This window comes from Phyllostomus hastatus, unplaced genomic scaffold (genome assembly GCF_019186645.2).
Source record: "Phyllostomus hastatus isolate PE091 unplaced genomic scaffold, TTU_PhHast_1.1 phas_contig_150, whole genome shotgun sequence".
In the NCBI taxonomy this organism is placed as follows: Eukaryota; Metazoa; Chordata; class Mammalia; order Chiroptera; family Phyllostomidae; genus Phyllostomus; species Phyllostomus hastatus.
The window spans coordinates 15,429,496-15,451,658 of NW_025333611.1; the positions used below are offsets into that span (position 1 = coordinate 15,429,496).

Genomic DNA, 22,163 nt, shown 5'->3' on the forward strand with positions numbered 1-22,163 from the left:
GGAGAAGGACCAGGAACCTATTCCTCAATGGGCTTTTATTGGGTTCATTTGCACAGGAATACAGATAAAACTCATTAATCATTGTCAAGCAGTAAGAATCAAACAATAGATAACAAAGAACTCGGCCTATTTTGAGTCAGGGTCAGATAGCTAAAAAGCTGTAAAACTTTGAGGAACCAACTTACTTCTTGTTTGGATCCTTATCATTTAATTGAGAGCTTGCTAAAGAAAGCAGGTTTTACAGGATTTTACGTATTCTTTCTCAGGCCTGATCGCCCAGGAACCCACCCTTTCCAGCACAAGGCTGCACCACCCTCTGTCATTGGTTCAGGCTTAAGGCATTGTCTTAGGCTTAAGACAGGCAGGGGAAGTAAGGTAGCCAAAAGATTAGGAGACTTCTTGCAGACAGAATGAGGACTCAGACTTTGTCAAAGCCAAGGGGCGAGGGTCCATCACCTCCTTTTGCTGTACCCCCCAAAGTCCTTCCTTGGGGGCCTCCCACATGATCGTGCCTGTCTTAGATTGTTCCCCCCTTGGGGAATCTTACCCATCATTGGCTAACCAACCAAGCATTGGGGGGCCAGTTATGGATGAAGTAAAAGGAGCAGAAGTGGTGCTCCTGCCAGGGAGATAAGCTTTTGTCTCCTTGGTGGCTTATCGTCCAAGGTCACTCCCTCAGCCTTAGCCTTGGCGGGGCTTACAGCTTCTGAAACCAGGCAGGGCAGTTCCCAACAGGTGACGGAAGGAAGAGCACAGGATAACTAATTCTCCATACTTGGGAGATTGGATTGACGTGATAGGTTATCTGATAAAGGCACCCCGGAGGAAGAATGGCATTTATTTGGGAGGTCTTGAGTTTGACGTGCCTCTGGGATGCCTCGCAGGCAGTTGGAAATGTGGGGGCTGGGCTCATTAAGGGATGTCTGGGTGGGATGGGTGTCTTTGATGGTTGGCACCCACCTCAGGTCAAATAGTAATTGCTATGATGATTCACAGTGTACTTGCCAGATAAGGACTTGCCCCTGTGCCAATACTTTCATGCGCATGATCTCAGAAGCTACAGTTCAGGGCTGTGGATATAATTTTGGGAGTCACTGATAATAAATGGCACTAATTGAGTGCTTCTGATATGCCAGGGCCAGGCTTGATGCTTTTATTTTTATTTTTAAAATATATTTCATTGATTATGCTATTACAGTTGTCCCATTTTCTCCCCCTTCACTCCCCTCCACCCTGCACACCCTCTCCCACCCACATTTCCCTGCTTTAGTTCATGTCCATGTGTCATAAATTCTTTAGCTTCCACATTTCCCATACTATTCTTATCCCCTCCCCTGTCTATTTTCTACCTACCATCTATGCTACTTATTCTCTGTATCTTTTCCCCCTCTCTGCCCCTCCCACTCCCCTGTTGATGACCCTCCATGTGATCTCCATTTCTGTGTTTCTGTTCCTGTTCTAGTTGTTTGCTTAGTTTGCTTTTGTTTTTGTTTTAAGTGGGGATGTCAATGATTGTGAATTTGCTGTCATTTTACTATCCATATTTTTTATCTTCTTTTCCTTAGATAAATCCCTTTAACATTTCATATAATAAGGGTTTGGTGATGATGGAATCCGTTAACTTGACCTTATCTGGGAAGCATTGTATCGGCCCTTCCATTCTAAATGAAAGCTTTTCTGGATAGAGCAATCTTGGATGTAGGTCCTTGCCTTTCATGACTTGGAATACTTCTTTCCAGCCCCTTCTTGCCTGCAAGGTCTCTTTTGAGAAATCAGCTGACAGTCTGATGGGAACTCCTTTGTGGGTAACTGTCTCCTTTTCTCTTGGTGCTTCTAGGATTTTCTCCTTCATTTTAATCTTGGGTAATGTAATTATGATGTACCTTGGTGTGTCCCTCCTTGGGCCCAACTTCTTTGGGGCTCTCTGAGCTTCCTGGACATCCTGGAAGTTTATTTCCTTTGTCAGATTGGGGAAGTTATCCTTTATTATTTGTTCCAATAACTTTTCCACTTGTTGCTCTTCCTCTTCTCCTTCTGGTACCCCTATAATTTGGATGTTGGAATGTTTAAAGATGTCCTGGAGGTTCCTAAGCCTCTCCTCATTTTTTTGAATTCTTGTTTCTTCATTCTCTTCTGATTGGATGTTTCTTTCTTCCTTCTGGTCCACTCCATAGATGTGAGTCCCAGTTTCCTTTCCATCACTATTGGTTCCCTGTGCATGTTCCTTTATTTCACTTAGTGTTACCTTCATTTTTTCATCTAATTTGTGGCCAAATTCAACCAATTCTGTGAGCATCCTGATTACCAATGTTTTGAACTGTGCATCTGATAGGTTGGCTATTTGTTCGTCACTTAGTTGTATTTGTTCTGAAGCTTTGATCTGTTCTTTCATTGGAGCCATTTTTTTTGTCTTGATGCGCCTGTTACATGTGCAGGGAAGAGCCTTAGATGTTCACCAGGGTGGGGTAACCCACGTGGCTGGGTTGTGAGGCTGTCTGTGAGGGAGGGGTCTGAGAGGGAACAATGGCGCTAGGTCCACTCTCTGCAGGATTTCAGTTACTTCCTCCGCTTCCCCCAAGCAAATGAAGCCCTTCTGGTGCTGATTTCTGAGTGGGTGGGTTTGTGCACATTTTAGGACCCTGTGGGTCTGTCCAATGAACTCTCCTGTGAAGGTGGGAGTTTCTCCTGCTGCTGTGTCAACCTCCACAGGTGTTTTCAATCAGTGGTTTGAGGCTTTATTTCCCTGCGCTGGGGCCCTGGGTTTTGCGGTCCCTCCTGACTCCCCTTTGTTTGCCTGGTTTATCTGCACACATGAATGTGGGACTGCCCAGTCTGCCAGGCGCTGCCATGCTGACCAGCTGCAGCCTCGCCTGCCCCAATCCACAATCTGCCGCCTTGCCCAGAGTCCTCTCCGCCCAGCTGCTTGACTCCGCCCCTCCTCCCGGTCTGGATGGATGTTTCTTCTTTAACTCCTTGGTTGTCGGACTTCCATGTAGTTTGATTTTCTGTCAGTTCTGCTTGTTCTTTGTTTTTTAAATTGTCGTTGCCCTTCTTTTGGTTGTGTGAGGAGGCACAGTGTGTCTACCTACGCCTCCATCTTGGCCAGAGGTTCGGCTCGATGCTTTTAATACATTGTCTCGTTGTGAGATGTGGCCCGGATCTGTGAGGAGGACTCGATTATTACGCACATTCCAAAAGGGAAGGAACTTCGGCTTGGAGAGGTTGAGAAATTTGCCAGAGTTTGAACCCCAGGTCTCTTGGTTCTTAAAAAACTGAATTCTTAAACACTTTATTATATTGTCTCCTAGGTGAGCTAAGCTCTAACTGAAGCTACCTTAGGAGAATAAGGGAGGGAGAAAGAGGTGTAGAGGAAGACCCCCCTCCCCCCGCCACATACACACCCCAGCCCCCAGGGAACATTGTGAGAGAATGAACTTGGAACGGGGAATGGAGCAAGGCTGGTCCTGCTGTAGGAGGAGAGGATGCATCCAGAACTGGGGAGGTGGGGTTTGGTCTGGAAAGAGAGGCAAGAGAGAAGGGAGTTTGGACAGAATAAATGAAGGTGTAAGACCGACCAGATCTCATGCTGGCCTCCCAGGGAAGTAGGTGAAGGCTGGAGAACCAAGACCTTGAACTTAGAGATCCTCCAGTCTGTGAACAGCAGACCTGTTCATGGGCTGGGCTCACAGGGAAGCTTAGTGAAAATAGAGGTTGTTCCGCTTCACTCCAGACTTGCAGAATTGGAGCCTCTGGGGTGAGCCCAAGAAATCCCACGTTTAACAAACTTCCTCAGGAGATTCTTTTGAAGCCAGCCCATCTCTGGCCCCAAGGAGGCATTTAGGAACTGCTGGTATAGTACTCTCTTTATTCAACAATCAGAGCTGTCCAACCTGTGGTCCTCGGGTCACATGTGGCTCAGGGTGACTGTGAAGGCGACTCAACACAAAATCATAAATTTACTTAAAACATTTTGAGTTTTGTGTGTGTGTGATTATGTATTTAATCCTTTTGGCAATGTATTTAATGTGTGGCCCAAGACAACTCTTCTTCCAGTGTGGCCCAGAGATGCCAAAAGGTTGGACCCCTCTGTAGAAAACTGAGGCAGAGAGGCATTGAAAAAGTTCAGAGAGAACCGGGAACGAGGCCCTAGGCAGGACCCTCTTCTGGCTCCCAAATCACAGCTCTTTCCCCAGCACCGCACTATTTTATTGAAGACGAAATCAAGCTCTGTCAGAACCTGACACTTTCCTGGGTCCTCAGTTGATCAAGGACATAAGGAAGTTGCAGGAGAAATCGCTACTCAGTATGAGTGCAACAGGAGGAGTAGAGGCAGGCAGGGGGATAGGGCAAAGCTCATTTTCACTCAAAAATGCTGTTGTTAGGAGGAAAGAAATTGGATGCAGTTGATTTCAAAGTCAACATCTTTCTCGAGGCATTAGCCGGTTTGTTTTTCTCTCTCATGCCCCATGCTTCTCACGGGCTCAAATCAGTTGATAGGCTTGCAGTCTGGGGATAAAAGGAAAGAACAAAAAAAAAAAGTGGATCCTCACCATTCTTCTCACAACAGCATTGCAGTCTACCAACTGCACCAATGACTTTTTTTTTTCATTAATGAAGCTGGAATGGAATCCGTGTGATTCTCACCTCTAACGGCTCACCTCCAGGAAGGTCAACCAAGTAAGACCATAGAGCACAGCCAAGCTTTAAGAGAGGCACGCCCATGGTGAGGCAAAGAGTGTGAAAAAGAAGGTACCAGCCATCTAGCAGGACACAGAGCCAGCCCCGGAATGAGTTCTCATTAGTGGTTAACCAAGGGCACTGGGTGACTCACTCCACGGACCACAGGGCCCCTCTGACGCCCAGCCAGGCGCAACCGCAGGGATCTCTGGTTTCCTGGGGTGGGGCAGGGGAAAAGGGGAAAACTCAGCAAGTTCTGTGGTGAGGCATCTGCTCCCCGCCATGTGAGCAAGTCAGTGAGTCAAGGTCCCAACACCCTTTGGCAAGAGCCTGCCTGCACTTAGGGACCCTGTGATGCTCAGCAGCCCGGCAGAGGGGACTAGATGGGACTCCGAACTCAGGTGTCCTTGCCCTACCAGCTGCTATCATTACAGTCGGCAGCACGGGGCAAGGTATGAGATCTGAGTGTCAGGGTCTCCCTCTTTCCATAATTCTGCCCAAATCAACTTAATTCAACGTAAGTTTGAAGTTCAAATGTGGTAATAAACGTCAGAGTTTTGTGTACTTTCCGCTGCTTACATTGTGCTCATCATTGTCATCGAGCAATAATAATTATCAGGAACTGTTTTTCAGAAACGGGTCCCACCTAGGCAGTGGAGGGCCAGGGTCTGTCCCAAATGGCTGTCTTCACCATCGCACTGTGGAAGAGCATGGCCATCCGCTGTCCAGCACCGGTCTTTCCAGAGGAATTGCACGTGAGCTGTGGCCAGGTTGTCTGAAGGCCACAGAGCCCAGAGGACGAGAGCTCGGGCTCTCGGGTACCTAACCGGGTCTCTGAGGTTTGCTCACTGCCCTGCTCACAATGTGACTTGAGCCAGTTGCCTGCCGTCTCTGTGCCACACGGTCCCTCTGTGAGATGAGGACAGTGATGGTGCCGGCTGTTAGGCGTTTTCTGAGGTCAAACATGGGCAGTACTTGCCCTGTGCTCGGCATGTAGTAAATGCTCTGTGTAGGGTACCATGTATTGTTGTTGTTATTGGTAATTCTGAGGTGCTCCTTGCCACCTCCCTCCATCAAGATCTGTTGATGAGCTGGTATGGGCAGAGCAGTATTGGCATTGTGCTTTGGAGAGGAGTCTCACATGGAAGGCGTGGGGTGAGGCCTTGTCTGTGCTTCCCCAAGACCCTCCGATGTGGGCGTGTAAGAGCAGTGGCCTGCGGTGGCGCCTCCGGGCTCTCACAGGGATGATGACATTTTTGTTGCTGGGGCACCTCGGGGGCAGTGGGAGGTGGAGGCCTCGTTCAGAACCGGGGTGACTCAAACAACGGTGTTCCCCAGTCTCTGGTTGCCCTCTGTCACCGCATCTGCGTGAACTGTGAAGTCATCCCATCATTCCTTCCTCTTTATGAATCATGTCGGGTGCTCACACATTGTGCTCTCTGTTCCCTGTCAAATGTAAAAAACAGGCCCCACCCAGTTGTGCCCTTGGAGCTAAGGAACATCTGACTCACCTATACGATGCTCTGTTGATTCATTAAGTGTGGAGTGCTCTTTTCTTTTGTAATCCTCACCTAAGGATATGTTTTTAATTAATTTTAGAGAGAGAGAGGGAAAGAGAGAGAAGCATTGATGTGAGAGAGAAGCAGATTGGTTGCCTACTATGCGCGTCCCCAGAGGGAGTTGAACCCATAACCTTTTAGTGCACAGTAGGGTGAGCCGCCCGGCCGGGCGAGAGCACTCTTTTTGGTCACTGTACATATTAAAAGCACACGGAGGTCTCCCAAATTCAAAGGAAGTATGTGAATCCAGTTAAATGCATGTTTCTACTTTCAAAAGTCATTTTGAAATTCCAGATCTACTTTAATGCTACTAGGCAAAGTCAGGCAAAGTCAGAAAACATGGGTTCTCGTCTGGAACGCATTACTCTGGAACCTGGAGTGAGTGAAATTCTCTACCTATATGTTTTTCTATTAATTAGAAAGAGGATTCAGAGAAGACAATATCAAGTTCTTCTCAGCTCTGAAATATTCACACTGTGATTCCAGGATCTTTGTGCCATCCCTTGGATTTTTGAGGCCATACCACCAGTGCTCCAGAAGGGGGCAGCATAAGCCAATGCTACCAACAAAAGGAAAAGAACTTCTCTGAAGGCTTGAAGCTGTCCCTTTTCAAATTCTAGGATTGTGTTCAAGATTGTATCATTGAATTGACTTATTTTAGAACTAAATTTGTTTTAAAAGTAGAGACGGATGAGGCCCCATGTCTATGAAGTCAATGATGAGTCAACATAGGTAATAGAGTTTTAAAATGTATCCACTGAGGAGACAGCTTTTATTTCCAATAGATTTCTGGCGTGAAGCCCACTGGGTACTGAGTTTGTGTTTTTAAATAGGTTTTTAACACGCTCTCTTTCTTTTCTCTCAGAGTGGTTAATGATTCTGATTTTTTGAATCATTCAGAGTTGGGTTCAAATTTCCTTTTACGGTTTGTGTTCCTTCAGGCGAACGTTTTAAACGTTCTCAGCCTCAGTCTGCACACCTGGGAACGGGTTTTGCAGGCATCAAATGAGATACTTTACTCGGAGTGCTTGTCCCTCTGCCGGGCACGCAGGAGTTTCTAGGACTTTTGAGGCAAATTTCTGGTAATGGGGCGGGAACAGGAGTGATGTTCAAGATGGATTCTTAAAAGAATTTCTGAAACTGCAGTGTCTTTCCAGAACCGCACATAGCACGTAATTTTATTTGAGCGAGCGAGACAGTGGGTTCTCGTCTACAACCTCAGGCTTAACCATCCTGAAGGGCAAGTCTCCCATCACTCTAGGGTCTGAAAGTTTTAAGAGTAAAATCGTGCCCATATATAACGCACTTAATGCCCTGACTCCACGGATGTTATTTTTGCAACAGTAGAGTAGGACCTGGCAAACTCCTAGTACATATTTTAGGCCTTGCAAGCCATACTGTCTCTGTTGCAATTCCTCAGTTCTACCTTTTCAGTCCAAAAGCAGCCAGGCACACACATAAACAAATGGGTGTCACTGTGCTTCAATAAAACTTTATTGATGGACACTGAAATTTGAATTGCCTGCAGTTTTCAGGTGTTATGTGTCATTATTCTTCTTCTGAGTTTTCCCCAACCATTAAAAATATATAGAAATGATTCTTAGCTCTCAGGTTGCACAGAACCAGGCTGCAGGCTGTAGTTGGCCCTCCTTTGACCTGTACCATCCCGATACAGGGGAGCCCTGGTTCGACAGGGCTCTTCCAGTACATTCACTGATTGGTGCCAGCCTACTAGATGATAAGTCCTTTGAAGGTAAAGATGGTGTTTTTATGCTTTAGTTTTAATATTTAAACTTTATTCTTCATGTTATAAAATAAATATAGGCTTTGTAAAGAAAAAGTTAAAACAGTGTAAAGTGAGAATTCTTTATATTCCAAATATTACTCACCCTCCCACTCCACCCCTACCCTGCCCCAATGACTGAGATAAAGAGATTAATTACTCGAAGAGTTTGAGCTAGATTCTCTCAGATCATCTTTCTCTACCAACATAGTAACAGCTATCATTTTTTATAAAATTCTCAATTTTTTTTTACAAAATCACTCTCTGTATTATTTTAAACTCACTTTAAAATTCAACAATTTTGTTCAACAACTTTTTGCTGCAAAGCCACCATGCACCCCACGTATGTTAGATCGGACCATCTGAAACGGCTGAAGTTTAAATCATTTAAGTCCGTTTTTTAAAACTTTTTATGTTGAAATAATTTTAGACTCACACGAACTTGCAAACGTAGTGCAGAGAGGTCTGCACCTTCCTCTGGCTTCCCAGCGCTGACCTCGCGCGTCCCTGCGGCACACGGCCAAACCCAGAAGTGGGCGGTGGTGCAGCACAGCTGACTCGTCTACAGTCCCTACTTGACCTTCACCCATTTTTGTATGTGCTCATCGTTTTAAACAAACCATTTTGACATAACAACACATCTGTCTATCTCTCAGAGGTAGATGTACGTCCTGTACATCTTTTCATGTCAGTGCTCTTGGACTAGGGAGGCTAAGATGTAACACACTTCATTTTTTTTTTTTTATGTGTGTGTTATGTAACACACTTAGTTTTCTCCAAGAGCACCACCCACCCAAACCGTCTCTGGCTGTGGGCTAATGGGTTTCTAACGCCTGTCTTCAAAGTTTCACGTAGAAGGTCAGCGCGGTTACTGCTTTGGAGAAACGACACTTACCTCAGCGTTAGCACACGGCTCAGGCATCTTAGGGCGTTTACAGTGATTAACTCTTGACACACAGGGTATGTTACAGTTAAGAGTTCTATATTTGAAAAAATGTAGAAATTAAAACAAAAGTGCTAATAAGAAAAACTGTAATTGCCAATAATGTTTCCATGCCATGTCATGTGGATTTAGCCTTTGAGTATTTCTTTTTTAGTTTTCTTTGGGGCAGCAAGAGGTATGCGTGTATTTGTGTATCTGTATTTCTAATCTATGTATATACTCATTTTGTATTCTAAGTATGGCTTCATATCTCTTGTAAAAAATGACAATGTAATGGTTTTTCTCAGGTTAGTCAAATTCTCTGTAAAAAGTCATCTAGAAATAAGGTTAAAAAGGAGGTAGGAGCATTTTTCAGATGACTGAACTTTGTGGCTCAGAGAGAGGAGATGTTTTGTCTAAGGCCACACAGCCAGGAAACTTCAGTAAAGATAAACACGTAGTTGTGCTAGAGTGTAAGGGAGGCTGAGTGGTAGCCACATAATGTTCCAAGGTCTGGGGTCAAATTTTACAGAAATTTCAATTCGCCTGAGTATGTATGTATGCTATGAACCCTACAGGGGTGGGGAGACAGGGGAAGGGGCAGACCCCTACTAAGAAGGGTTCCTGCTGGCTAACTGGGCGTAAAGTAAAGAGCAGAGCCTAACAGCCATTTCTGCACCTCTCATGCAAACTGTACTTCATGGAGAGGCCTCTGTGCTGAACTGCCTGCCACAACTGTGTTTCTCCCATCTGAGCCGGTCCTTATAAAGGACTTCCTGGAGTAATGTTTCAGCCAATAGGACTGAGATTTTCCCCATCCTACCAGAGCTATGCATCTCAGACCAATCAGAGTGACCAATCAGAACAGTGCCTTTGGACAAATCAAACTGTGAGGATTCAGAGTCCTTATTTGCATGAGGATGGACCAATCAGGGACCAGGGTTTTTCTTCTGTCCACTAAGCCAGTTCTTCTCTGGCTCTGAGAGCTTGCTTTCCACTGAAGACTGCCTGTCTCCAGCTGGAGCTGAAACACCGAAGATACCTCGCTGGAGCAGGGTGGACCAGCAGAGCTGCGAAGCCAAAGAGTGGCCTCTGGGCTGCATGGCCTCACAGCCATGCTTTTTCTGCCGTTGCATTGCAGCACTGTTGAGCTGTTTGTACTGGATAAAGTTTCCTTCTTCACCCAACCTAAAGATGGGGATTTCTGTTGGCATCGAATTGGCTCCAATGACCATCAGTTGATAATACCAAGAACCTAAGAGCTTAAAATTAAACCAGCAACTAATTTTCTAATTCATACTGAGGACTGTAGATACCCAGTGATCCACATTTTGGTATTTTTTAATGTAAATACATTTTTACTATGTAGGAAAATCTAATATTAATCAGAAGTATTAGTGAGTACATTGCCAGGAAAGTGGCTAATTTTAAGATTCTTTTGCTGTTATCTATTTTAAGATAAATAATGCACATACATGACAAAGGCACAAAGACTACAAATTTTTTTTTCTTTTTTTAAACTTACTTTATTTCAAAATCTATCATGGACACATCTCCATAGGTAGATCTGATTGGATTTAATACATTCTTTACAACAGCTAAATAATCCTACAAAAACTTTTAAGTAAAAAGTCAACCTTCCTTTTGTTGCCATGCCTACCCCCAGAGCCACTGTCCTCTTGGAAGATGTTAGTGACCACAGTGTCTATATCGGTTTCCTGTTGTTGCTGTAACAAATTACCAGCTAGTGGATTAAAACAACACAGTTATTATCTTTCAGTGTCAGAGGTCAGAGTTCCTAAAATCAGGTTGTGGGCTGGGCTGAATACCTTCTTGATTCCCTAGGACAGAATCTATTTCCTTGCCCTTTCCAGCTTCTAGTGGCCACGTGCATTCCTTGGCTTGAGGTCCCTTCTGCCATCTTTGAAGCCAGCAAAGCAGCACCTTCAAATCTCTCTGTCTCTCTGATTTCTTCCCTCCTCATATACCCTGGCTTGGACATTTTTGCCTACCTCTTCGAGGGATCTTTGTGATTGCATTGGGCTCAGTGATTAATCCAGTGTGATCTTTCCATCTCAAGATCTTTTTTAAAAATATATTTTATTGATTATGCTATTACAGTTGTCCCATTTCCCCCCCTTCACTGACCTCTGCCCTGCACACCCCCTCCCACCCACATTCCCTGCCCTTTAGCTCATGTCTGTGGGGTCATACATACAAGTCCTTCAGCTTCTGCATCTCCCACACTATTCTTACCCTTCCCCTGTCTATTTTGTACCTACCATCTATGCCACTTATTCTCTGTACCTTTCCCCCTTTCTCCCACTCGCATTCCCCCACTGATAACCCTCCATGTGCTCTCCATCTCTGTGGTTCTGTTCCTGTTCCAGTTGTTTGCTTAGTTTGCTTTTGTTTTTGTTTTAGGTATGGTTGTTAATAACTGTGAGTTTGCTGTCATTTTACTGTACATGTTTTTTATCCTCCTTTTCTTATATAAGTCCCTTTAATATTTCATATAATAAGTGATGATCAACTCCTTTAACTTGACCTTATTTGAGAAGCACTTTATGTGCCCTTCCATTCTAAATGATAGCTTTGCTGGATAGAGCAATCTTGGATGTAGGTCCTTGCCTTTCATGACTTGGAATACTTCTTTCTAGCCCGTTCTTACCTATAAGATGTCTTTTGAGAAATCAGCTGACAGTCTTATGGGAACTCCTTTGTGGGTAACTGCCTCCTTATCTCTTGCTGCTTCTAGGATTCTCTCCTTATCTTTAATCTTTGGTAATGTAATTATGATGTACCTTGGTGTGTTCCTCCTTGGGTCCAACTTCTTTGAAGCTCTTGAGCTTCCTGGACACCCTGGAAGTCTATTTCCTTTGTCAGATTGGGGAAGTTATCCTTTATTATTTGTTCCAATAACTTTTCCACTTGTTGCTCTTCCTCTTCTCCTTCTGGTACCCCTGTAATTCAGATGTTGGAATGTTGAAAGATGTCCTGGAGGTTCCTAAGCCTCTCCTCATTTTATTGAATTCCTGTTTCTTCATTCTTTTCTGATTGGATGTTTCTTTCTCCCTTCTGGTCCACTCCATTGATTTGAGTCCCAGTTTCTACCCCATCACTATTGGTTCCCTGTACATTTTCCTTTATTTCACTTAGTGTAGCCTTCATTTTTTCATCTAATTTGCGACCAAATTCAACCAATTCTGTGAGCATCCTGATTACCAGTGTTTTGAACTGTGCATCTGACAGGTTGGCTATCTCTTCGCCACATAGTTGTATTTTTTCTGGAGTTTTGATCTGTTCTTTCATTTGGGCCACTTTTTTTTTTTTTTGTCTTGATGCACCTGTTACATAGTAAGGGGCAGAGCCTTAGGTGTTCATCAGGGCGGGATAACCCACGTGGCTGGGTTGTGACATTGTCTGTGGGACAGGGGTCCCAAAGGGAACAATGGCTCTTGCTCCACTCTCTGGCAGATTTCAGTCACTTCCCCTACTTCCCCCAGGCAAATTGGGCCCTCCTGGTGCTGATTCTCATGTGGGTAGGTTTGGGTATGTGCTAGGATCCAGTGGGTCTGTCCAATGAACTCTCCTGTGAAGCTGGGAGTTTCTCCTGCTGCTGTGTCAACCTCCACAGGTGTTTTCAATCAGTGGTTTAAGGCTTTATTTCCCCACACTGATGCCCTGGGTTGTGCAGTCAGTCCCGCTCCCTAGCTGTTTCTCCTGATTTATCTGCACACAAATGTGGGACTGACCAGTCCACCAGCTGCTGCCTTGTGCGCCCCGTTCCACAATCCACCCCCTTGCTAGGTCTGCCAGCCACCACCTTGCCCAGAGTCCTCTCTGCCTGGCTGCCCGACTCCGCCCCTCCTACCGGCCTGGATGAATATATCTTCTTTAACTCTTTAGTTGTCGGACTTCCATACACTTCAATTATCTGTCAGTTCTGGTTGGGTTGTTTGTTTTTTTTTCAAATTGTTTTTGTCCTTCTTTTGGTTGTGCCAGGAGGCACAGTGTGTCTACCTATGCCTCCATCTTGGCTGGAAGTCCTCCATCTCAAGATCTTTGACTTAATCACTTTGCAAAGTCTCTCTCACCAGGTAAGGAAAGTAGTCACAAATTCTGAAGTTTGGGTCGTGGACACGGTCGGGTGTCATTACTCTGCCTACCATAGTCTCCCACCTGTTTGAGAGACGAATGATTCATTCTTCCTCTCTAGACCAGATTGATTAATGTGTTCTCATCAGTAAAAACATTTATTGATCATTTGTTTACACACACTTCCATATTCATATATACATTTTGAAATATAGCCCTCCCAAATAAATGTTTAAAGGGTGAAATTTAAATAAATGTAAACGGACACTCTCATGTTCCCCCATACCCAGCGGGTGGCCTTGCACCATCATGGCAAGCCCAAGCCCTCCTTGGAGACCCGTGTTCTGGACCGTCCTCTTTCTAGATTCATTGTCAATTGTTGTACTGAACACTTCTCCTCGCATCCTAGTTGCGTACCGTGCTTTGTACATGGTACAGTTGTGCTTCAGCTCCTGGATGATGACGTCCCCCAGAACACAGGTATTGATGGCGGTCAAACATGTTCAAATCCCAGGTCCTCCACCTACAGCCTGTCTGACCTTGATCACATTGCTCTGCCCTCTGGCCTCAGTGTTTTCACTGGCAGTAAGGGGTAATGCCTGCCCCCCAGGGCTGCTGCTGAGGAGTGAGTGGTCATTGGAATGTTAGTAATAATATGCCAGTAGAAGAACACTCTTTTGAGGTTAATGCTAGGCCCTTCAATTGGATTTAGTCTTCTTACCCGTGCTCGGCACATGTTTCCTGACTTTTTCTTAGGCTGACCACACCCACTGAAGTTCACTGTCATCCCTGGTACGTCAGTTCCCTCTAAGTCCTCTATCAGTTTCCCAGAGCTGTGGTAACAGAGGACCACAAACCAGGTGGCTTTCCAAGAGCAAGAATTCATTCCCTCCCAAGTCTGGAGTCTAGAAGCCTGACATGGAGGTGCCAGCAGGGCTGCGCTCTCTCTGAGTGCTCCGGGAGTGTCTTTCCTCGACGCTCCCAGCTCCGGGGCCCCTGGCACTCCCTGGTTGACAGCAGCATGGCTCCAGTCTCTGCCTGTCTTTGCGTGGCTTCTCTGTGTCCCCTTCTCTTCTTATGAGGACACCAGCGATTGGATTCAGGGCCTGTGGACATCGAGGATGATTTTGTCTCAAGATTCTTAACTAATTACATGGGCAAAGACCTTATTTGTAAATAGGGTCACCACCTGAGGTCCTAGGGGGACATCATCCGAGGAAACAATAGTGAAACCGCTACAATTCTCCATCACAGAACAGAATTTTTTATTTATTTATTTATTTATTTATTTACTTACTTACTTTATTTATTTATTTATTTATTTATTTTTTGGTGTGCGAGTTTTGGGAGGTGGCTGCCTTTGCCCGAAGCTGCTGGAGTCAGAGGTCAGGCCTTGGTGATGTCAGGGCCGGGAGCGCACAGACAGCAGACACGAAAACCAACTGTCTTGCCTCGTTGAGCCCAAGTTCCCTGGACCTTAGTGCCACTGCTCTTCACGGGGAAGAAAACCCACCAGTTGGTGTGTCTGGTTGCTGTTTGATGTGCAGCCCCGTGGTCCTTGTGGTGGTTCCCACTGGGGCGCTTGGCATTTTCTGAAGAAGAATTAAAAACAAGAAAAAGTGCTGTTTGATACCATTCAGCACTGTTTGCATTCGCAAGTTGTCGCCCCCATTGGACGATTCCCATTTAAAGTACAGATTCGCACGGACGAGCCTGACCAGGCTGCCTTTCCTCTCCGGTGGGTTCCCCTGCGGGCGTATCCATCACCAGTGGTTGTGGTACCACAGGAGTTTGCCAGTGAGGGGTTTGAATTCTCACCGGCAATTTCCAGCTGCAGGGGATAACAGCGGAGAGAATCGCAACAAAAACTGAGTTGTAGGATATGAGAACTCGCCGACTTTCCCCCTCGGAGTTTTATGCTGCTGGGCATTCCACAAGCCACTTTCCCTGTCCGTGAGCTCTCGCATCACATCATGAGCCTTACGAAACCAATGGCATTTCTCCTTGTGCCTGGCGAGTGAGGAAGTTCGGGGGCAATAGTGCTGTTTCAGTCATTGTTAGCCTAGATGTTCATGGCATCTGGGACTTGTCCGTGTGTGCATTGCATCCGTGTCTATTAGAAGGTTGCATTGCACGTGTGGTTTGCATCTTTCCCGGACATTTTCTCCTGCCCTGGCTGCTGTGACACTGCTCTCGCCCTCTGCATGTTTCTTCTGCTTCCTTCTTCGCTGCCTCTGCCCACCTTTTTAAGTGCCGGGTTTCTCAGGATGCCTGTTCGTCTCTGTCTGGACATGCAGCCCTTGGATTTCTTCTTTTTTAAAAAAAATTTGATTGATTGATTTTAGAGAGAGAGGAAAGGGGTCGGAGAGATATCGATTTGTTGTTCTACTTATTTATGCGCTCCTTGGTTGATTCTCGTATGTGCCCTGACCGGGGATCGAACCCAAAGCCCTGGAGCATTGGGACAGTACTCCAACCAACTGACCTACCTGGCCAGGGCCTGCCCTTGGATTTCTTATACACACTGAGCATTTTAACAGCTCCCTGGATACTGATGACTCTGACATCAGTATCTCCAGCTCAAAGTTGATTCAGATTCACATCCGTTTATTGAGTACCACGTATGTGTCGGGAAGTGTTGGGGGTCCCTTTCTGAACAGGCAGAGAGGGGCCCTGCCCTCACAGAGCTTCATTCTAATAGCTCTGGCTGAGCTATGAAGTCGGCTTATGTGCTGTTGCGCGTGGGTCACCGGCCAGCAGTGACCACGGAACGCTGTGGATGGCTCGCCGAAACACACGCGAGAAATAACAACATGCACAGAGACAAACTAGTTTCTGTGGGGAAGTAGGGACGGAATGGCCACCCCCCCTAGTGGGGAGCGTGCTGATTTACCGTCCATACCTGCTTTTATTAGGCTCATTTTGCATAGTAATTCAGGTAAAGTACAGTACTCATTCGGGGAAGTAAGGAACTACAGAAAACAAAGAACTCTGCCGGTCTATTGAGTTGGGGGTCAAAGAGCTGTAAGACTGAGGAACAAAATAACTTCCTCCTAAGACCCTTCTCATTCAACTGAGAGCATTCTAAACAAAGGAGGTTTCACAGTAATTTACATATTCTTTCTTTGGCCTGATCACCCTGGGGAATCCGCACTTCTCAGTACCGAGCTGCACCACCCTGTCATTGTTTCAGGCTTAGGTAGAGCAAGGGAACTAAGGCAACCAAGAGATAAGGAGATTTTCTTCCAGACGCTGAGAACTCAGACTTTGTCAAAGCCGAGGAGGGTCCATCACCCCCTTTTGCTGCAGCCCCCCAAGTCCTTTTGGGGGGCCTCCCAAAGTGATCGTGCCTGGCTTAGGTCGTTTCCCCCGTGGGAATCTTACCCGTCTTTGGCTAACCGACCAAGCTTTTGGGGGTTCAGTCATGAATAAAGCAGCAGAAGCAGCATTCCTGCCAGGGAGATAAGCCTTTGTCTCCTTGCTGGCTCATGGTTCCAAGGGCGTTCCCTTAGCCTTAGCTAGGTGGGGGTTTCAGCCTCTGATACCAGTCAGGGCGGTTCCCAACAATGTGCCATTCCCTCTGCCCACCCTCTCCAGCCGCCGGTCCCCACCCCGTCATTATTACCCTTGGACTGTTAGTAACCCTCTGGTCTCCCTTCTCTAATGCGCTGTAAGTTTTGTGAGGTGGGGGCCATGCCGTATTCATCTCAGCGTTTTATGCCTGGAGCAGTGCTTAGCACTTGGTAGATTCGCAGTATGTTTTCCTTGTTGAACTCAACTATCAGTTATGTGTAAATGACGCCATGTCTCAGCCTAAACTTCACCTTCTCAAGGACACATTCCTTGACCCTGCAGATACCATCCTCATGATAGGGTCTGTGATATCTTATGGTGTTTCTTCACAGCATTTTGTATAACTGTAACTTTTTCTTTTTCGAAAAAAAAATATTTTATTTATGTACTTGTAGAGAGAGAAGAAGGGAGGGAGAAAGAGAGGGAGAGAAACATCAGTGTGTGAGAGATATATTGATTGGTTGCCTCTCATGCACCCCCAGCTGGGGACTCGCCCGCAACCCAGGCATGTGCCCTGGCTGGGAACCAAATCCATGCCTTTCAGTTCTCAGGTCAGCGCTCAATCCACTGAGCCACACCAGCCAGGGCTATAACTATTCTTCAGCTGTCCACGTTATATGTTTAAATTTGGTCTGCAGCACTAAGTTGTAAATTCCATTGACGAGGTTAATGGTACAGCTACCATAAGTGCTTGGCCTATACTAAATATTCAATAAATACTTGCTAACTGATAAAGTGACAAGTTTTCTTGATGGATAAAAATCCTGAGAATGTACTGATGGAACCTATAGAAAACTTAGGCCTGATTGTCTGCTGGCCTAATGCCCCCCTCCACCTGCCTACAAATTGGAGAGGCTCCCGTGGGATGGTTTTAGATCGCAGAGGAGCCTTAGGGAAAACCACACCAAACAAATGAAGATTGAACACAGCAATGGAAACTCCAGATACGCTTTGAAATGCCTATTTTAAAATGTGATCTTTCAGTCTTCCCCCAGGAAATATAAACATTTCTTTCCTCTTTTTTTTTCCTTCCCAGGCTCTGAGACGACAACTTTCGAGCAAATTAAAGTTGAAAAAAACCAGGTAAACATTTTTGGTGATGTATTTGAAGTGTATGATTGAGACTGTAAAAAGCTACGGTCGAGGTTGCAGAAATGGACTTGGGAGAGCAGACACATCTAAAAAGGGTGCGAGATGCATCACAACCATTCTGGCACAGCTAAGGAATTTGCGGACTTGGATTCTTGGCAGAAATAACATTAACATTATTACGTTTATATGTGCAGACGCTTTAAGAAGCAAAAGGAAAAAAGACAAAAACATGAAAAATCACTCTGCTTCTTCTGTGTGGCCCAGGATTAGGGACATTTTGCAGAATCAATGTCTGCCCACAGTGGTCCTCTTGTTTCTGAGAGGACCCTTCATTAATGTTTATTGTTGCAAAAGTGATGCAGGCCGCGTTACGTAAGAACTTTAGGCTGCGTAGACATCTGTAAAGAAGAGTGGCGACCCCCCACCCCTTCTTTCTTTTCTCCCCTTCTCTCTCCTGTGAGAGAGAGGGGTGTCCAGTCTGTGCGGTGGTGTTAGGGACCCGAGGCCTGGCCAGGCAGTGGGGTGTGGCCGCCCCCACCCCCCGCCCCCGCGAGAGCTAGACAGTGCCTGCCGAGCAGTGTTCCTCGAACAATGTGGAACAATGTGGTGTCGGGACCCTGTCACGTTCGTAAAAATCACTACTGAGAAGTCAAAAACAATCTTGACTCATTTAAAAACAAGGCTAACAAACCCATTACACATGAACATAAATAACATGCATTTGATGAAAAATAACTACATTTTGCCAAATGAGAAAATTTTACTGAGAAAAGTGGCAGCGTTTTACGTTCACAAATCCCAGCGCTCGGCGTGATAGCGGACAGATTCTCGCAATGGCTTGCGTGTTCCGTCACCGGAGAGGTGAGATCGTCACTTCCCACGCCACGTAACCTCTGGGGAATGCCACCGTACATCTCGGGGAAGAATGGCAGTCGAGAAGACAAATAATGTCTCGTGAAAATCATTTTAATCTCATGGGTCTCCTGGCTGCACTTTGAGAACCACTGCTGTAGGAATGTGAAACTGAGTTCCTTTTTCTCTTGGATCTTGTTGCCTCCCGCAGCCTGAGCCCGCCGGGAGAGGCGTGCGGCCGGCTGGGGAGAGCGCCCGGCACCCAGGCGGCAGCGGCCTGCAGAGTGACTGGGCAGGGAGCTCAACTCTCAGCACCGTTCTTTGCCCGTTCAGACCCCTGACCCCCGGGGCCTACACGCCTGAGGCCTAAGACCTAGGGTCTGGGTACATGTTTCAGGTTTTCAGAAACTTAAACTTTTTAATTTGTAAGATAGGCTTTGTTTTGGCCTTGAGATACACTGGGGAAAAGGTGGCCAGATGCAGTGAAGCCGCTGGTCGTTGGAGGGTGTGGTTAGTGGTTGGGACACGTGAGGATGACGTCAGGAACGAACGGCCCAATCATCTTCCCTGTTCTCATTAGACAGACCAGGTGGGCGGCTCTGCTCTGCTGAAGATCGTGGCTTTCTCCCTGGCGTTTGTGCTGGGTGCCAGCGCATTGATTTTCGCATTTTACCGTCGAGGTAAGGTGGGGTGCAGCCCTTCAGGAGGACCTGGGGGAGTAGGTTGCTGCCGCTTCCTGCTCCTTTTCTCCCTCCCCCACACTCCCATTTCTATCGTTGTCTCCATCCTGGTGGAGGAGGTGACGAGGAAACTCATTCTCCCTAACATGCTAACGGCTTCATGTAGCATCCTCCTGATAGAGTTATATTTTGGAAAAGAGAATAAAAATAAGAGCATCTTCATTTATTGGACACTTACTCTGTGTAAGTCCTGATGCTACAATCTTTTATTTATTGATTTGACAGAGAGGAAATGGGGGCCGGGGTGGGGGGGGGGGCGGAGATAGAGGAAGGGAGGGAGAGGGAAGGAGAGAGAGGGAGGGGGAGAGACAAACATCAATTTGTCATCCGACTCATTTATGCACTCATTGTTTGATTTTTTTTTAAATGTGCCTTGACCCGGGATTGAACCCACAACCTTGTTATATCGGGAAGACACTCTAACCAACTGAACTAGCTGCCTGGGGCCCTACTACTAGCCTCTTGATGTGCCTAACTCATTCCATCCTCATTGCTGCCTTATGTGGACAGTGCTGTTATCATCAGTGTCTTGGGGTCAAGGAAACCCTTGCCCAGCTGCCTCTTCTGGCTGGGTTTGCCCCAGGAAGAAAGTCATGAATGATCCCTGGTCTTCTTATCTGTTCCCTTGAAGCAAGCTTTCTAACCTGTGGTCCACAGATGGAACTTGAGGGATAAATGAATCCTTCGAAATCATGTACAGAAGTACTTGTATGTTCTTATCTCCATTTTTCAGAGGGCAGGGTCCATAGTGATCATTAAATTCTCCAGCTGGCCCATGGCCTTCACCCTGACCCCCACTACAAAAAGGAGTCATGAAATAGAGCTTATAGTTTCCATGCAAAGCACAGGCATGTGGTACCTGGTCCTGTTTTTAAATGGTTTGGGGAGGGGGATTGTTCTGTAGTCAGGAACAGAAGCTGTTTCAAGATAGCAAGTGAGGAGATAAGACTAGTAATCATCTCAGCCTGTTTGAGCAACAGGGAAACCTGCATATTTTGAAACCTGCCCCTAGAGAACACTACAAAAGGAAATTTACAAAGGCGTGTTACGGTTTTGGGTGTTCTGGGTAAGTTTCATAAGGACGCGTTTTATAACCCAAATGAGTACTTGAATTGCGGGTGGACAAATGACTCAGGTATGAAGCAGCTTCAGAGCAGTGCCCACAACGGGGGAACAATTTCGTAGCTGATGGGCACTGCCTCGGGGCCTGAAGAAGGGGTCGGCTGACCCAGGAAAAGTAATGGCTTTCCCTGCCAACGCCAGTCCCTAAATTCTCACCTTTAGACTACCTCGGCTTCTCCTAAGGTAGCAGTGGGCTTCCCCCGGCATTCCAAGTGCTCCAGCACCGCACTCCGCTCATACTGTGGCCTTGTCTTTTCAGAGAAAGTCATGAAAACCAATTGCTTCCACAAACACACAAGGTAATTCATCTTGCATGACTGATCGTTGTAATGATAGTACAAGGTGTTACAAGTGATTAGATACTACCCAGTGGTTTAATGACCTGTGCTTGTGTTCTGATTAAACACAGGGTTGGAGAGATGTGACATTAGAGGTGAAAAAGAGGTGGGGATTCAGCTCATATTAACTTCTGTCTTGGTTAACACTGTTAGGCTTGTCCAAAACGCACATGCAAAAACAGGTTGCATTAATAGAAGTATGATGTGCAAAAGAAAGAAGGTGATACATCACTCTGTGCTGGAAGTTCTTCGTTCAACTCTGGGCAACTTACTTTAAAAGGACGTTGTTAAACTGGAATTCATAGAGAGGAGAGTTGGCAGTATGAAAAATGAAAAAAAAAACACCACATAGAATATCATTCCTGGAATATATGGTTTCCTCTGCCCAATTAGATCATAGGAACATTTTAAAAAATAGTTTGACAAGTCTCTAGAAAAGGATTTTTTATATTCATCGTGTTCTATAACTTTTTAGAAAAGAAATAAAAAGATTTGATGTAAACTGTGATGAAGACCTTGTCTTCACTTTATAATTGCATCAATACCATACTATTTTAAAGAAAGAGAAGGGAGAGAGGGAGGGAAGAAGGGAGGGAGAGAGTGAGAGTGAGAAAGAGTGAGGGGGAGAGGAGAGAGACAAAGGGAAACATCAGTTGGTTGCCTTCCGCATGTGTCCCAGCTGGGGATCGTGCCCTGACCAGGAATCGAACCTGCAACCTTTTAGTGCACAGGATTACATTTCAACCAACTGAATCACCCGTCCGACCAGAGTGGAATTTTTTTTTTTTGGGTAAACAAACACCTTTAGGTTGTGATGTTATGTTTTCTAATACAGAAGCTTCTAAACCCCCTATTAGAATAGATTGACAAGAGCCCTTCATCCCCCGTGGCCTCAGCGCTCCCAGCCTTGGTTAGCTGTGTTGCGAATTTAGCAGTGCTGTGTATTCCTGGTCTTGGTGGTTCCCCTTATCAGCCTCTTCTCTCTTTGTAGGCTGGACGAAGCTGGAGGAAGTAAGAGAAGTGTCCTCGATGACGACATCCAGCATGAAAGAGAAGACGAAGATGGTCTTTTCACCCTATAATGTGCCACTTTTGCTTAGAACAGAGGACAGGGGCAGGACGTGTGAATAGTTAAAATTAAGACTTCGAATGTCTGTTGTTGTTTGAAGCCCATTGATTCCACTGGTGTCTCGAGCCAGTCTGGCTCTAGTTCCCCAAGTGAAAGGTACTTCAGAGGCCACACCCTCTCAGCCCAGAGCTTTAATCCCCTCAGTAGCATCACTGCTCAGTGATCTTCCACACTAGGCTTGAACACTCCCAGTGACGATGAGCTCACTACCACACCTAGGGGAGTCCATTCCATCTCAGAGCAGTGCTGAGACTTAGAGATATGTAAAGCAAAGTCTG

At 46.0% G+C, this 22,163-nt stretch overlaps 1 protein-coding gene across 2 annotated transcripts in view; it reads left to right on the top strand.

The window, feature by feature from the left end:
* The window catches only part of LOC123813244 (T-cell immunoglobulin and mucin domain-containing protein 4-like), a 39,451-nt gene extending 17,541 nt beyond the window's left edge, over positions 1–21,910 (top strand). For both annotated transcript variants that reach the window (XM_045830246.1, XM_045830247.1), the window contains 4 exons: positions 17,649–17,695; positions 19,137–19,236; positions 20,678–20,717; positions 21,748–21,910. In XM_045830246.1, coding sequence (XP_045686202.1) covers positions 17,649–17,695; positions 19,137–19,236; positions 20,678–20,717; positions 21,748–21,838 — 278 coding nt within the window. In that variant the 3' untranslated portion in view covers positions 21,839–21,910. The remainder of the gene's footprint in view (positions 1–17,648; positions 17,696–19,136; positions 19,237–20,677; positions 20,718–21,747) is intronic.
* Positions 21,911–22,163: the final 253 nt, after the last annotated feature.